The following is an 18,541-nucleotide window of genomic DNA, read 5'->3' on the forward strand; positions in this document are numbered from 1 at the left end:
TAATTCATCTTCGTTAGTTCTTCCCAATTCCATTGCTCATTTCCAGCAAAATGAACATCTCGGCTCACAATAACACGACTAATGTGTGGTTGAAAAACTCTGTAAGCTTTTGATATAATGTTATACCCAACAAAGATGTCAGCTTCTGCCTTTTTGTCAAGCTTATCACACTTGACCTGTGGAATGTAAGTGAAGCAAAGACACCTAAATACTCTAAGGAATTTTAAAGAAGGTTTGTAACCATACCAAACTTCAAATGGTGTCAGCTCCTTCACAGCTTTTGTTGAAATTCGATTTTGCAAGCACACAACAGTGTTTACTGCTTTTCCCCAAAAATGTTTTGGAAGGACCTTCTCATGAAGCATGCATCTCGTCATCTCCATTATAAATCTATTCCTCTTTTCACTCACGTCATTCTGTTGAGGAATGTATGGTGCTGTCAATTGATGTTCAATTTCAGCCTCTTCACAAAACCTATTAAAAGTTTTTGAAGTGTACTCCTTGCCATTATTTGATCTCATAGTCTGAATCAAGCATGCACTTTCATTCTCAACTCTGGTTTTGAATTTCTAAAATACACCCGCAACTTCTGACTTTTGCTTCAGCAAGAAGATCCAACATATTCTTGTTAGATCATCAATAAAAACAATGTAATAAAGATTACCATTTAATGATAGTGTTCGCTGAGGACCACAAAGATTAGTATGAACTAGCTGCAGTTTTTTCGAGGCTCTCCATGCCTGTATAGGAAAGGGTTGCCTATGTTGCTTCCCTTTTACAAGCACGACAAGGAGTAATGTCATCATCAATATCAGCGAGTTCTTCTACCAGCTTCTTTGACTGCATCGGAAGCAAACCTCGATTATGAAAGTGCCTAAGTCTTTTGTGCCAAATCTCAGTGGCACTAACTCTGGATATAAAGGCCATCGAATTTGGAGCAAAGCTTTTTTCTTTCATTTTGACATTGAACAAGTATTTGCCACTAGCATCTCTGATCACGCACTGCTTATTCTCAAACAACACTTTATAGCCTTTATCAAGTAACTGACCAACACTTAAGAGATTTTGTTCAATTTTTGGTACAAATAAAACATTTGGAATAAATTTTGTACCTTCATAGCTTGTTATATCTACTGTGTCTTTTCCGTTGACTTCTAAGTATTCACTATTACCAATCCTTACTCTCTTGACTTCAGTGTCTCTTAATTCCTCAAAAAACTCCTTGTCATATGTCATATGATTTGTGCACTCATTATCAATCAACCAGCTCTTGCTTGATTCTTTGTCTAAGAAACAAAGACCACAAACAATTGATCTTCTTCTTCTTGATCAACTACCTGTGCATTTACTTCTTTCACCTGTCCTTTGACTTTGCAGATCACAGCTTCATGTCCAAGTTGATTGCATTTGGAGCATTTGGCGTCAGGTCTTCTCCAACACTTGTATGGTGGATGACCTTTCTTCTCACAATGGCGGCAAGGTGGATAGGATTTTTTGAAACCTCCTCCTTTTGTCATCTGATAATTGGCAGATGAATCTCCATTCGTCGATTGGTTTTTGAAAATTTTCTTGTTTTTATACTTGTTGTCTTGATGCTTAACAGGTAAGACACCTTCAATCACCCCTTCTTGCCTCATAAACCTCCTTTGCTCTTGTGCTTGTAAAGCATTCAAGAGCTCTGTAAGAGAAATCTTTGACAAGTCTTTGGTGTTCTCCAGACTAGTGATGCTGACTTCAAACTTCTCTGGAACAGTGACCAACAACTTTTCAATGATCCTGAAATCATTTAACACAAAACCAAGCAATCTCACCTTGTTAGCAATGCTAAGAAGTCTGTCAGAGTACTCTGCCACCGACTCAGACTCCTTCATCTTCTGCAACTCGAAATCCATAATCAAATTCAGGACTTTCATTCCACGAATCCTCTCGTCTCCTTCATATTCAGTTTTGAGATAATCCCAGGTTTTCTTTGTTGTTTTAAGGGACATTATCCGCATGAAGAGCATTTGAGATACAGCTACAAATAGGCAAGCTTTTGCCTTTGATTTTCTTGTCTTCTAGTCCTTTTGTACTTTGATTTGTGGTACAGTAGGATTTGCTGGAAGTGAAGATACCTCATAATCCTCTTCTATTGCTTCCGAAATATCCAAAGCCTCCAGATAAGTCTCCAAACAAACTGCCCACATTTGATAATTGTCTCCATCGAAGACTGGTGGTGCAACAGCTGAAAAACTGGATTCTCCTTCCATTTGGATCTCACAGATCCCCTATGAATACGGCTCTAATACCAATTGTTAGTGAAATAGTGAGTGATTGAATGGTTGATAAGAAGATTGTATTATAAACAACAAGAAGGTTGTATATATATATATATATATATATATATATATATATATATAATACAAAAAGATATTTAGAAAATCTACCTAAAAATCGGCTGAAAATTTGTAACAAACTAGTAAACAAATCAAAAACTAAATCAAATCACAACTAAATCAACTCCTAACTATAAGGAGATTTAATCAAATACTAACTGACAGCCATCTAAACAAACACGTGATCTTTAACAGGCCATTATGCTGACCGCTGTAACCAACGGTATGTTCGACCTGATTCTACTCATGCTCACTTTGCTGAAGCCTTCAACACGTCCTGTTTTATTGCTGGACTCGATGCTCCTGATTGGTTTCTAGATTCTAGGGCTTCGGCCCATATGACCGCCGACCCATCTATTTTGGATCAGTCTAAAAATTATACGGGTAAGGACTCTGTGATCGTAGGAAACGATGCATCCCTACCCATTACCCACACTGGTACTCTCTCCTGTTCCAAATATTCACTTATTAAATGTCTTGGTTGTCCCTCATCTCACTAAAAATCTTCTTTCAATCAGTAAATTAACGTCTGATTTTTCCTTTCTCTGTTACATTTACTAATAATCTTCTTACTATCTAGAATCGTCAAACAGGAAGGGTGGTGGCAACTGGTAAAAGAGCTGGAGGGCTATATGTGCTAGAGCGTGGCAACTCTACTTTTATTTCAGTCCTTAGAAACAAATGTTTACGTGCTTCATATGATTTATGGCATGCTCGCTTGGGTCATGTGAATCATTCTATTATTTCTTTTTTAAATAGAAAAGGTCATTTTTCTCTTACATTTTTATTGCCTTCTCCATCACTATGTAATATTTGTCAGCTTGCGAAAAGTCATCGATTGCCTTATTCCCGCAATAAACGTAGGTCGTCTCATGTGTTAGATCTTATTCACTGTGATTTTTGGGGTCCTTTCCCCGTCAAATCAAATTCAGGTTTTCGTTACTATGTTATTTTTATTGATGATTATTCTCGATTCACTTGGCTTTACCCTCTAAAATTTAAATATGATTTATTTGATATTTTTCTTCGATTTCAAAATTTTGTGGAAAATCAATATTCTTCTCGTATCAAAGTATTTCAAAGCGATTGAGGTATCGAATTTACCATCACTTGTTTGAAAACTCATTTACGTACTTCTGGCATCCACCATTAACTCTCTTGTCCATATACACCTGCTCAAAATGGTCGTGCTGAGAGAAAACACCGTCATGTGACTGAAACTGGCTTGGCCCTTCTCTTTCACTCCCATCTTAATCCTCATTTTTAGGTTGACACCTTTAGCACTGTAGCTTATATGATCAACCGGTTGCCTACTTCACTTCTTGGAGGTAAGTCACCCTTTGAACTCCTTTATGGCTACTCTCCGCCTATGACAATTTTCATTCCTTTGGCGTGTTTATCCTTACTTGCGTGATTATATGCCTAACAAGCTTTTTCCCCGCAGCATTCCTTGTATTTTTTTGGGTTATAGTTCTGCTCATAAAGGGTTCTGCTGTCTTGATCCCGCCACCATTAAGCTATATATCACCCACCATGCTCAATTTGATAAAACTCACTTTCCTGCTATCCCTAGATCCGAAGCCAACCTCTTTCCTCTCTTCATATTTCAAATTTCTTGGAACCACATCTTTATCATATTGATTCATCCCCCCCCTACCACTTCATCATCGCACATTCCTCGATCCAGTTCATCCCCATATGATATTTGTTCTGACCTTGTGGATGAGTCTGTGTAGGTTAATACTTCTTGTGCAGGTACCGCTTTGCCACCCTCTACTTCTGATCCGACCTCTATTGAACCTACTGTTGATTTCTCTTCTTTGGGCTCTCATCCTATAATCAGACGAGCCAAAGCTGGTATATTCAAGACCCGTCATCCAGTAAATCCTGGTATTTTGGGCTCATCCGGACTTCTTTCTACTCTTCTTGCATCCACTAAGCCAAAAGGATTCAAATCTGTGGCTAAGAATCCTGCTTAGGTTGCTGCCATGGATGAAGAAATTCGAGCTTTACAACAAAATGATACTTGGACTTTGGATCCTCGCCCTGCCAACACCAACATCGTGGGCTCTAAATGGGTGTTTCGTATTAAATATTTGCCTGATGGATCCGTCGAGTGTTTCAAGACTCATCTTGTTGCCAAGGGTTATACTCAGGTTTCTGGTCTTGACTACACTGACACTTTCAGTCCGGTTGTCAAAGCTACCACTATCCGTATTGTGCTTTCTATTACAGTCACAAATAAATGGTCTCTTCGACAACTTGATGTTAAGAATGCTTTTCTCAATGGAACTCCTATTGAACGTGTTCATATGGAACAACTTCCTGGGTATATTGATCCTCGATTTTCCACTCATGTTTTTCTATTAAAGAAAGCCCTTTATGGCTTAAAGCAAGCTCCTCGCGCCCAGCGTTTTAACTCATTTCTTCTCACACTTGGCTTTTCTTGCAGTCGCACTGACACGTCCCTTTTTGTCTTTCATCAGTAATCTAATCTTATCTATTTGCATCTTTATGTTGATGACATTAGTGTTACCGGCAACAACTCATCTCTTATTGACAGTTAAAATATGGTCTTGAAGCTTCACCCACTCCTGATGTTCTCTTTATTAGTCAGTTAAAATATGCTCGAGATATTCTTACTCGTGCTCAGTTGCTCGATAGCAAACCAATCCACACTCTCATGGTTGTTTCTCAACACTTGACTACTGATGGTTCTCCATTCTCTGATCCTACTCTCTATAGATCTCTTGTTGGCGCCTTTTAGTACTTGACTATTACGCGTCCAGATATTGCCTATGCTGTCAATTCTGTCAATCAATTCTTGCATGCCCCTACTGCAGATCACTTTCTTGCTGTCAAACGTATTCTTCCCTATGTCAAAGGAACACTCCACTTTGGTCTTACCTTTCATCCATCCACTGTTCCTAGTATGCTAGTCGCTTATTCTGATGCTGACTGGGCTGGTAACTTTATTAAAATGATATTGAACAAAATACATAGATATATCTGACTCAATATGATGTGAGTATTTTCTTATAACAAACTTTAAGAACGACTATATGTATAACCCTCGGGCTTAGCCATATTGTCGGGAGAACTTGCCTTTTGAGTGTCTTTCATTCCCTAATTTTTGGTGATGAGTCCATTAGTATCTTTACGAGTTGGTTTGCAAACTTGAAATCTCGTGTTACAATTAGAACTAACATCGCCTATTGGATCACTATAATCAAGAAGTCTCGATGCATTTACAATCTCAATCATGTTAATGACAACCAAAAGAATGCAAACACTAACAAGCATGTTTCTCTTTAGGATGAACATTATTGATAATATACTTCCGAAAAGTAGGGTGAAAATGTTAAAGCAGCCATAGAAGCTAAAGCTTATGCACATCTCTATGGAATTAACTCTACCACATCTCTGTGGAATTAACTCCACCATATTTAGTGTTTTGTTCCCAATATGGTTTTCAAGGTATGGTTAACATTTTACCAACTCATTCTATTCTATTTGGTTGTGAATTCAACTAGATGAGAACTTTGTTTTTCTTAACGGTTCTTTTTTGTTTTTTGTTTTTTGTTTTTCTTTTGAATTTCTTGTTATTTTGTATTGTTATTGTATATATTATATTATGTAAAGACCTTGTCTTTTTATATCTAATCCATGGACCATTACTAAATAATAAAGAATAAGAAATGTTTTTATTATGACTTAGGTTTTTACTTGTCCAACCTCGGATGTGACTAAAAGACAAGACAAATGAAAGCATAATTACCATAAAATTTCAAAAGTCATGCAACATTATATTTAAAAACCAAATTCCAAAATGAAAATAATAAGAAATAAATGATATTTAAGTTATTTACAAATAGGGAACGAGAATGTGATATAAAATGAATACAAATAACAATACACAAAATTACAAACTAAACTGATGTCTTAGATTAACACCTCTCTGATAGTGCAGCTGCACTCCCCCACTTTGACAGGTACCTTGGATCACCTAAAAGAAGAAAAAGTAAAAAGGAATGAGTAAAAATACAAACTAAATATTTCGTAAGCTCCCCAGCACTCCCCACCTTGTAGGCTTTTATTACATCCTTATCCTATTAGATGTCTATGGGTTTACTATAAACTCTAAGGAGTTCTACTCTAACCTCTATTGCTAACTAAGCATTTCGGGAGGCCATTTTGTATGGTTTTCTAGTGGCTTGTAGACCCACTTTAGGTTTGGGGTAGTGGTGTACCCTTTTCTTGCATCACAAATTTGTCGAGCAACCGTACCTTTTTGTTCGACCTGTTTTCTAGATTAAGGAGCTACCTTATAAAAATTTTGTGTGACAGTATGTTGTTAGCTAATTATGAACATCATACATAAAAGGTTAGCTAGTCGTCCCTCCCACAAGACCATAAAATCATAAAAGTTTGGAGCAAGTGGTTCTCCATATGTTGGCTAGCTACTAGGTTAACCTACATGGTCTCACACCCCTTCTAAAGAACAAGTTTACAGCATAGCGGCCTTGTTCAGGAGACCCCTGACAATTTTTATAATGTTGGGGCACGCACTACCGTAATTTCAAAGTGGAAAAGGTAATAGAGATACTAATGACGTCGTTCATACTTCTTATAGCCTAGTGAGCTACATTGGTCGTCCTTCAATGTCGTGGAGGTCTACTAGGTTCTTAGGGGCCTCTAGGCGGTTTGATTTCAACTATCGTTTTCAGGACATTTAAGACTAACTCCTCAGCTAATCCATACTTTGAATGCACATAGGTCTAAATCTTAGATTCGCATTCACGATCCTAGGGTGTTCGATTTACTAGAAACGTACAAACTTGGTTTACTCGAGACAACTCTAGCTCATGTACTCTAGTCTTAACTTGGTTCTCTTATACATGCTTTGCTAGGAAGTTTATCCTATTGATCTACTAGATCATAATATACATAATCTAAACATTCAGGCAAGTTTATTAGGGAGATATCTTATTAACAACCTAAAGCACGATAAACATGAACTAAAACATCTATGTAAACAAAAAAATCTCAACGGCGAGATAACATCCATCAATCTCATGGAGCATAACTCATCCTCCTTCCTATCACACCAGAAAGCATTTAAAACAACATTCATCACAAATCTCATCATAAGGGCATTTTTGTAATTTCTTACATCTTACATAGCTTACTCGTCTATATTGTCCAACTTGTATTCTAGTCATGCATATTCTCTTCCTAGCTATGTGAAAAGTATAAAATCAACATGTACCTCGAATCTCATTTTAGGGGTATAACGGTACTTTTCTATATCATACATACAATGCATTTCTCATTCAAATTTGCCCTTCTATTGTCCTAAACATGCATATTCTAACCACCAAAAGTAAGAAAGTGATATGAACCAAGGCATCAATCATGTAATATAAACTTAATACACATAATACTCTGTAGATATCAAAGTAATGTGACAAGCTAGTCCACTGGAAGGTACAATAATACCGTGTTGAACCCCAAATGTTTGGTCGAAAAGTAAAAGTGTATCCGCCCAAAGGTGGCATCTGGTGGATTCTCAAGTCATCATCACCAGATTTACAGTGAACAGTGAGCTGATTGTGACTTTTTAGAACATTTTTTATGTTTACTATAATCTACGGATTTTGGAAGATTGCTCCATCCATAGTGGTAAATAGAGTATTGAAGAACAATGACATGAGAATATTTGTGTTTGGTTTGTTTCACTTGTATTCTTGCAAAATTGAATTCAGTTATTAGCTGCCCTCATTAATCTGATAGTCAAAAATATATTATTGTTATATTCGGATGGATGACCACTCATTAGAGTCATTGTTTACCATATGGGGTTAACTATAAGGCATATTCTAGAGTGTATTGTATTGTTATGGACCTCTTTGGTGAATAAGGATGACTTTTTAATATTTTGTATTCTTGTCATAAATGAGGGCAATTATGGACTTGTTTGGTAATAGTTCTAATTTATTGTTTATAATAGAAATGGAACAGTGTTTGATAACCGGCTATTTTTTTTATTGAAAAATATATGTTTGAAACTCATTATAGATTATTGATCTCTAAAACTTTGAATTAAAAATGTAAGTATAATAAGTTAAAAATGTAAGTATAAAAAATGTAAGTATAATAAGTTAAAAATGTAACTCTTTACTTGTCCCTAAAACCTACATCTACGTATTATGAATATGTGAGGTCCGCTCTTCTTTTATAATATTTTTCATGTAGCACTAAACACAATTATTTGGTTCTCAAGGATCATAAACAAAATTTTAAATCAAACGACCCGTAGGACATTTAGATCCGCTAAATAAGGTTCATTTGAGATAGTCCCTCATTATTTTATTACAAAAAATGGACCCTTTGATAACTATTTGAAAACAATATGGGTTATTGTTTTTTCTAATCCCAACAATATCAAGTGTCTTGTTTTTCAATTTTTTTTAAAAAAATAATAAACCTTTAAAATGTTAGTTTACCCTATGTGAAATATTGTTACATTAGTACATTTTTAACCATACAACGTCGAGATTTTGACGCAATCATGAAAAATCTTTTTTACCGACTTTGCAGCTTCATTAGACCTTAGGCAAGGTTCTTTTTCACTAACCGAACATAACTTATGCAGAAACTAAACTATGTTAATTCATTCACGTAGCCTGTACGTGTATATTTTCACTCCATAGTAACTCTAACAACTTACCTCTACTAGAAGCCAAAAAAAGAAAAGAAAAAGTTCCCACACATACACCATATCAAAAACATTAATTTATTTCAGTATTAAAATACAACCTTTCAATTTAGGGGTACATGGATTTTTTACCTCACCACTTATAGCAAATATCATTATCATTTGTTTTATAGTTGAACATACAGACATCTTGCTCACTCACATGCCACGAACAAAGAATATTATTGCAATTCTTTCTGTCAATCTTATCTATGTAGATATTGAAGTAATGAAACGAGCTAGGCCATTGGAATGAACAGTAAAACAATGTTGTGCCCCATACGTTTGGACGAAAACTGAAATCGTAGCTGACCCAAGATGTCAACTTGTGAACTCCCAAGTCATCATTGTCAGCAGTGAATAATGAGCTAATTTTTTACTTTCAAAACATTTGTTATCTTGACGATAATCTCTGAATTTTAGAAGATTGATCCTTGGATGACAAGGAATTGTTTAGCTAAGAATAATGAGAGTGAGTGAGTGAGAGAGATGAAAATAAAGTTGAAATGAGAGAAAAAAAGAGATAGGTTGAACATATTTGTCCTTGGTTTATTTCACTTTTATACTTGCAAAATTCACTTTTATACTTGCAAAATTAGTTTTCATTGTCAACCGCACCCATCAATCTAATCGATAAAAATATATTATTGTTAAATTTGGACGAGTGACCACATGTTACGAGCTTATCAATTATTATTAGTATTTTAGTTACTTTAAAAAAACAACTCATTAGAGCGATCGTTAACCATTCGCCATTAGTTGTATATTAGCGTGTAATGGTACGGACCTTTAATATCATTAACCTTAAAGTTCTATAGTGTAATGTTATGGACCTTTAACTTTAAAGTTGACGAACAAGAGTGACGTTTCAATATTTTGTATTCTTGTCATAAATGACGGCAATTATGGACCCCTTTGGTAACACGTTCTCGTTTATAGTTTGTAATAAAAATAGAAATGTATTTTGATAATCGGTGTTTGATTTTTTTTTTTTTTTTAGTACATGTTTGAAACTCTTCCTTAATGTATAATATGGAAATTAAAAATGTAAATGTATAATATGAAAATTAATTTTATATTAGGGCCATACATGTCCATCAAATCTATAACGACCCTAAATTTCCACATATCTAGAGTCGCCACTAACGTCTCATGCTCACCTCTAATGCAGAATAAAAGTCTAAGAATGCTCATCTTTATTAGCGGAAAAATTTAAAGTTTTAGAATACATTTAAACATTGGAAAACACTGCCGTACTTACGTGTTTCAAACGTCGTGCTGGAGTTCAAAAAGATAAAATAAAACGATTACAAATTAATTAATATAAATGATGAAATGCAAACGCCCTATCCTAATCAAGACTAGGAATTAAATATGCAACTATCCTATGCACGCGCCACAGTCTCTGATCACAATGCCACCGTCAACCGTACATGGGAGCCTTGCCTTTACCTGAAAAATAATATGGCACACGGCCTGAGTATTTCGGAAATACTCAGTAAGTGACCCCACTATAGGGGCCATGCTAATGCAAACACATGCAATCATGAATAGGGACCTATCTCTAATCATCTTAGGGGTGGCCTCCAGTCTCGGACAAATTGGATGTGTAGTACTTCCCTACACACGACTTACACGTGCGAGTGTGAGTCCCCAGGGCGCTCGCACACCCCCTAGACCCTCTGGTCAAGCTAATCTGTAGCGACGTCTGGAGGTCAGCGGAACCCCATAGTGTCATGCGCCTCATGAACACCCTCATCTGTGTGCTTTCGCACCTGTGTGCATTCGCGCTCATCATAAGGTGCGCGTCCGCACTCATCATCTCTAGGGGAAGTAGCCCTATGCTTATGAACATACAAAATGCATGAGGTCCCTCTAAATCCATCGTAATGTCTCTTCTGACACAACCCTCTAGTCTCATCTCTTTGTTACTCTAGGTAACGCATACTCGTGGATATTTATATTAATATCATTTTCATGCTCTTAGGGTTGTGTCCTACATCGATCTAACGACATGATGCAATATGGCACTCATCATCATCTAGCATGCTCAATATGGAAAACATCATCATATTGAGGTAAAAATCATGCAATCATCATGCTCATCATAATGCCACAACGTGCGTCAAACATATCAAGCGTCACTCAACAAAATATGTATATACTAGCACATATCATCAAGCATCATACAATTTATTTAGCCTATCCTATAGTAAGGCCACTTACTTGGTTGGCCTTGGCAGAAGTACTCCCTAAATAGCTAAACATAAGCTCCCGTTCAGTGAGAGCTGCTTCCTACGTCGCTGGGGTTTGTTTCCTATTACACCGTTCACCACTTTCCGTTAGTATTTCACAATTAATTTACCTATAATTTAATAAATGTGAAATACGGCTCTAAAACGGCCTCGGATACCTTAATCGGGGCCGAAAACAGATCCGGGAGGGTCGAAACAATGGAAACCGGGCTGAAAACAGGTGAGCAGAGCCGAACGGCCGCTGGAGCCGCCGGAGGAGTCGCCGGAGAGACACCGGAGGGAGCCCGAGCCGTTTGCACCAAGCCGAGCCGAGGGACTACCTGCGCCGCTGTCTGACACGTAGCGGCAGCAGAGAGAGCCACGTCGAGCGGTAGTGTCGGGTCGAAGCGCGGGTCGCAGTCCGGTTCGGGTCGCGGGCTGTGGAAGGCTACTGGGCCAAGACTAATCGTTGGGCCTCGGCTTACTGGGCTGGGCCGCAAGTGTTTGGTTTGCAGGCCGGCTCAATTGGACCGTGGGTCTAGTTTGGGTTGGTTCAACTGAACCGTAGCTTCTGGGCTGGTTTGAGGTTTGGGCCGCTGTAGTTGGGCTGGGCCGAAGGCAGAGGCCAAGGGAGGAATGGGCTGGCTCTCTCGGGTTTTGGGTTCGAGTTGACCCGGATCCGTGGATCTCGTCTTCCTTACCCGACTTCGGCCGATTTTCCGGCGAGCTTTCTCTCTCCTTCCGACGGCGTTTCCGTTGCCGATTTCCGTCCTCTTTCTTCCCTTTTTCTCTTTGTTCGTCGTCCTTCTTTCTTTTCTGGGAGTTTTGCGGCCTAAAAGCTCCTAAAAGCCACAGATCTAAGAACGATTAAGAAAACCTAATTTTCCGACCTCGGTTACCGACGACGACGCTTACGAAATAACACAAAACGCACCATGAGTTATTGTGTTTTCGTTAGGGATCCTTCTCATGGTGGTAACAGGTCATTTGGTGTCGGTTTGAGGGTGGTTTTAGGGCTGGTCAGAGAAACTGGACACTCGCTGACGTTTGTCCGAAATCTCTCTCTCTCTCGAAATTTTCTCTCTTTTCTCCCTTTGCAGGTGTTCTAAAGAAGCTGGGTGTCGTGGGCTGAGGGCTGGGCGTGCTGTGGCCGTCGTTTCGCGTGGGTTCCGCGAAACTCGGCAGTCGCCGGGAAACTCGCGGGTTTTCCGACGACTGAGTTTTTAATTTTAATTTTTTTTTAATTTATTTTATTTTTTATTATATATATATATATATATATATATATATATATATCTTTCTTTCCCAGGTCGTTACAAAATCTAAATTTCATAGTTTTTGATGGCCTAGTCAAATCGGGCTTTTATCGGGTCATCATATCTCATCTGTAACAACCCTAAATTTCCACATATTTAGAGTCGCCAGTAATGTGGCATTCCCATCTCTAATGGAGAACATAACTCTAAGAATGCTCATCTTAAATAGCGAAAAATTTAAAACTTCAAAATACATTAAATCACTAGAAAACACTGTCGTGCTTACGTGTTTCAAACATCATGGTGGAGTTCAAAATAAGATAAAAAAAAATTACGAATTAAATAATTTAAACAAATGAAATGCAAATACCCTATTCTAACCAAGACTAGGAATTTTAAATATGCAACTATCTTATGCACGCGCCGCATTCTCTGATCACGATGCCGTCGTCAACCGAACATAGGTGCCTTGCCTTTACCTGAAAAACAATGTGGCACACGGCCTGAGTATTTCAATGAAATACTCAGTAAGTAACCCATTATAGGGGTCATGTTAATGCAAACACATGCAATCATGATTTAGGGACCTATCTCTAATAATCATAGGGGTGGCCTCCAGTCTCGGACAAATTGGATGTGTAGTACTTCCCTACACACGATTCATACGTGCGAGTGTGAATCCCCAGGGCACTCGCACACCCCCTGGACCCTCTAGTCAAGCTAATCCATAGCGACGTCCGGAGGTCAGCGGAACCCCATAGTGTTGTGCGCCTCATGAACACCCTCATCTGTGCGCATTCACACTCATCATCATACGGTGCGCGTCCGCACTCATCATCTCTAGGGGAAGTAGCCCTATGCTTATGAACACACAATATGCATGAGGTCCCTCTAAATCCAATTATACGCCTCTTCTGACACAACCCTCTAATCTCATCTATTTGTTACACTGTGTAACACGTGCTCATGGATAAATGGCATGAAATATAACTCCGTTAGAATGATGTATGATATGAGAACTAAAAAATGAGAAATGATATGATATGAATGATAAACGATATGTGAAATGATATGAAAAACGATATGATATGTATGGAACGCTACGGTTGTATTAAATGATAATGAAAAGGAAAAAATATTGGGACTTCATCTATTTTGTGTACTCATGCCGGGGAATACCACTATTTCATTATGAGGGTACGGACACGTACACCACTAAGCAGGTGAAGTATCATTATGTTTTACATAATGCTGCGGCTACAAATTCTAATGGGTGTCCGGCATAAGGAGTTACCAAAGAAGGCTTGCCCGACAAGAAAAGGGGTCCAACGGTGTGCGAACTGTCTAGTGAGCCCATACTCGCACGTATGGGCTGTGTGTAGAGTATATGGTACACATTCAAGCTTCCCATTATAATAGTGGACTGATATGTTAGGTCATGTCATTTCATTCGCATGTTCTTGCATTTAACCCCAATAGTGGGGTCACTTGCTCAGCATTTCTTAAATACTGTGCTACCTCTATTTTATGTTAAGGTAAGGCAGTCTTGTACAACTGACGACGGCATCGCAACTCGAGTCCATGGCACATGCACATGGTAGTCGTATTTATTTTATGGTCGTTACAAAGTTAGTTTTATGTTAAGGTTGTACAGGTCCTTCACCTAGTCTAATTTTCATAGTTTCTCATGGCCTAGCCCAACCGAGCTTTTATCTAATCATCATATCTCATCTTTCAGCTTCTCAAATCATATTTATCCATCAAGATTTTGTATATGATCATAAGGTCAATTGGTTAGCTATTTACTAGTCCCTATGACGTACACCTACGAAACATGAATATCTAAGGTCCACTCTTTTTTATAATATTTTTCATGCAACACTAAACATAGTTATTTGATTCTCCCGCGTGATGAACAAAACCTTAATCCAACAACCCCCGAGAGATTTAGTTCCTAAATAAGGTTTATTTGAGATAGTCATTATTTCATTAAAAACCGAAATCATTTGATAACTATTTGAAGACAATTCGTCCTTATTGTTTTTTCTAATCCAAAATTATTTTTAAAAAATTGAAACAACAAGCTTCTTGTTTTTTCAATTTTCTAGAAAAATAATAAACCTTTAAATTATTATTATAAATTATGAAATGTCACTACAACAAATACCATCTTTTATAGCTTTTTTGTATAGCATTTTCTAAAAGATGCTATAAATTAGAAAGAAAATAAAGGTTTTTTATTTTTATTTTTATTTTTTTTAATGTTATCCCTAAAAACCTAATCACGCTTATAAAAGCCTTTCTTTCTTTTTCTCTCCTTTTCCCTCTAGACACCCATATTCTCTCAAACCCTAGGGCAAAACCAAATCTAGCCTTCTTCTTCCTTCTTTCCTGTTTCAAAATTTTTCCCTCAAGATCCATCCTTCTTTCTTTCGTGCTTCAAAATTTTTCTCTGATCTGCATCAGATCTCAAGATGGTGGCAATGACATGAGGATGGTGGCAATGACATGAGGCATACAGTTTATTGTTGATGCTTTGTCTATGACAAACCCTATTCTCCTACCTCACTGCAAATTGAACAATCCAAGATAGAGGTTAGTTGTTTTTTTTTTCCTATTATCTTCTTTGTTGGCTCACTTTGTAAAGAATTTCATTGATGAATTATTCTAAGTGATTTGTCTCTGTATCTTCCTTTTTAATTTCTTTTTGAATGTAGTTCTGTGAGTTAGATTGAAGGATCGAACTACTACTAAATAATGCAGTTTTTCATTTACATTTACTACACACTAATAAACTTTTGTGAGTTCAGTCCTTTGGTCTTTCATTAAGTAATGTACTTTACTTTTAAGTTTGTATTTTCCTAGCTGTAGAATTTTTCTTTGAATGTAGATTGGTGAGTTCTGTGAGGTAGATGTAGTTGTTGTCTTGTGTTAAAAGGTTGAATGTAGTTTTGCGAGTTAGATCAACGGAATAAAAACATAATACAAGAAACTATCTTTATTTTTCATTGTGTTGGTTCAATCAATACATGCCCAAATTGAGGAACCACATGAAGATTACAAACAAAAAAATAAGCCTAAGAGTACAAAGTAATTAAGTTTAGAGGAATTTGTTAATTCATAGGTTATTTCAAGCACATTCTACCGGTAGGAATGATTTATGTTAACGGGTTACATATTCTGCAAGTATCAAGTAGTAGGAAGAAGTTTATACACGTATTGATGGACTGCATATAAATTCCTTGAGCAAAATACCTATTGTATTATATATAACTAAATTTTTGTGGCCTTTTCTCCTTCCTTGATTTTTTTTTTTTTTTCATTTGATATATTAGGTCTCCTTTTCTCCTTCCTTGTGTATAACTTATTAAATACATGATCGGCAAGATCACTCACTTTCACACAACAACAACAAGAACTTGTGTGGCCGTGTTGTTACTGTTACTGTTATTTTGCATATAGGGCTTCCAACAACACATTCTTCTTCTTATTTGATTTTGAGGATTTCTTCAACTGAGATCTTAGATAAATTAGAAGATCAGTTAGAAGAAGTTGTTCTTAATTAGAAGACCAGTTAGACTGATTTCGGTCTTTGACTTTTGTTTGCTAACTTGGAGTGACTAGGAGAAAAAATATTTGTAGACCCTTTAAAGACTACTTTTCTTTGTTCTCAAGAGAATTCATTAGTTTGTATGGTCATTTTCTTTGGTTCATAAGTTTTTTTTGGTTGGCCTTACTCGTCATGATATCAATTTTTTTTTTAATGGTTCTGTTTGGTTTATCATATGAGGACAACACTTCATCAAAAAGGGCTATTTGAAAGGATTGGGTTTTATTACAAAGTTATGGTTTTCATCCAAGGGAATCAAAAAGCGTAATGCTCTTTCTTTCCTCGTAAACTTTGAGTGGACAATGCCCTCCCCTTTCAATTCTAATTGGAAGCTGTAATGCAAGTATTTGAACTAATGTTTTTATGCTCTGTTTTTAAGAAATGAAACGTGCTTACATATATAAGATGAACAATAATGTTCTATTCTCTTTTTTACTTTTATATGATATTTAGATTTTGTTGCTATTTTGCACTTCTCTTCGAATCACCTTATGTCAAACCTTTTGGTACTATTTTGCACTTCTCTTCGAATTACTGATGTATATGCTTTGATAATGTTGCAGGATTCCTTGAAAGCACTAATTGGCAAGAAACAACGACCAATTTATCAATTGACATTGCCTAGAGTCGGCCACAAAGATGCAACTTAGGCTCTGATACCAAATTGATAAGGCAAAACCCTAATCCTCAACCCAACGATCAAGTTTTTGTTGGAGCAAGGAAGCACTAATTGGCAAGCAACAACGAACAATTTATCAATTGACATTGCTAAAAGGGTGGAACATAGAAGACATTGATGTCGGTTCGAATACCTTTAGGATTGGTGTACTTGATTTGATCAAAATCAAAGATGTCACATATTGTGGATAGTGAGTTTTTGTTCTATTTTTTGTGTATTGGGTGGGGAAGAACTGATTTGAAAATTGTACTAGTGTAACGAGTCTGATATTCTTATATAGATCGAGTTGAATACTTTATTTTGTAATGTGTTAGTAGATTATTAAATTTCAATTATATTTTTGTTATAGCATAAGATTAAAAGTATAAATATAGCTTATTAAAAATGAATGATAGCATCAAAGATAGTATAAATATAGCTTATTAAAAATGAATGATAGCATAATATTTTAGTTATGTTTACATATTTATAACTTTAACAAAAATGCTATAAAATGTTGCATATAAGCTATATTTAGGTACTATATTATAACATTTATTATAGCTATACAAAAACGCTATAAAAAGTTTCAGACTTTTAATAACATAGGTTGTCACGACGTACGAAAAATGCTATAAAAGGTCTATGATAGCATTTTTCGGAAGCTATCTAATCCAATATTTGTTGTAGTGTGTCTTAATATTCGTATTTGCCTCTCTAATTTGTCATTTTTTAATGAAAATGTTTATATTATTATCCTAACATATATGACACATTGTTAAGTGTCTTTTATGTCATATTTTTCTATTATCATTTCCTTACATAAACCCAATGTTGTCTATTAATTTTTTTCAAAGTTGGGAAAATTAAATAAATGGGATTCAACTCGATAATTGACACACCCTCTAATGATCACTATATACTAATTCAAAATAATTTTGTTGTTTTTCATATATATCGGATTGTGCAAACCTCCCTACGACATTGTGGTAGTATCTTCGAATATTGTTACAGTGGTACATCTTCAACAATTCAACGTCACGATTTTGACACAATCATGAAAAACCTTATTTACCTGACTTTGCAACTTCATTAGACTTTAGGCAAGGTTCTTCTTCACTAATTGGACATAACTTGTACAGGCTACATGAATGATTGAACAAAATTTAGTTTATGCATGTGTATATTTTCACTCGATAGCAACTCTAACGACTTGCCTCTACTTGAAGCAAAACCCTAAGGTTCGACCTTACTTTTACTCTAGGCCAAAATTCTTTGAATGCAATTTCGCATCTCATATAGTTGTTGTAATTACCAATCATGACCAAAATAAGTTAACAATTCTTGATATCATAATTTATATCGATAGCGTACATAGTTCACTTGTACTAATCATATGAAGCTTCAATAAAACCAAAGAAAAAGTACCCACACATTAATTTATTTCAATATTAAAATACAACCTTCCAATTTATGGGTATATGGACTTTTTACCTCACCACTTATAGCAAATATCATTATCATTTGTTTTATAGTTGAACATACAAACATCTTGCTCACTCACATACCACGAACAAAGAATATTATCGCAATTCTTTCTATCTCTCTTATCTATGTAGATATTGAAGTAATGAAACGAGCCAGGCCATTC

At 36.3% G+C, this 18,541-nt stretch overlaps 1 protein-coding gene and 1 long non-coding RNA gene across 2 annotated transcripts; one reads left to right on the forward strand and one right to left on the reverse strand.

Annotated features, from left to right (window-relative positions):
• Window positions 1–759: 759 nt before the first annotated feature.
• Window positions 760–2,186, reverse strand: LOC147786747 (uncharacterized). The gene is made up of 4 exons (XM_087119698.1): window positions 2,115–2,186; window positions 1,338–1,874; window positions 1,113–1,221; window positions 760–1,031 (listed from the first exon to the last, which is right to left on the reverse strand). Exons 1-4 carry the CDS (start codon window positions 2,184–2,186, stop codon window positions 760–762), a joined length of 990 nt encoding a protein of 329 aa, XP_086975824.1.
• Window positions 2,187–14,962: 12,776 nt separating this feature from the next.
• Window positions 14,963–17,259, forward strand: LOC147786748 (uncharacterized). The gene is made up of 2 exons (XR_015413888.1): window positions 14,963–15,217; window positions 16,796–17,259. It is a non-coding gene; the product is annotated as an uncharacterized LOC147786748 (long non-coding RNA).
• The last annotated feature ends 1,282 nt before the right edge of the window (window positions 17,260–18,541 follow it).

Source organism: Cucurbita pepo, chromosome 18 (assembly GCF_057944985.1).
Source record: "Cucurbita pepo subsp. pepo isolate OVF chromosome 18, ASM5794498v1, whole genome shotgun sequence".
Lineage (NCBI taxonomy): Eukaryota > Viridiplantae > Streptophyta > Magnoliopsida > Cucurbitales > Cucurbitaceae > Cucurbita > Cucurbita pepo.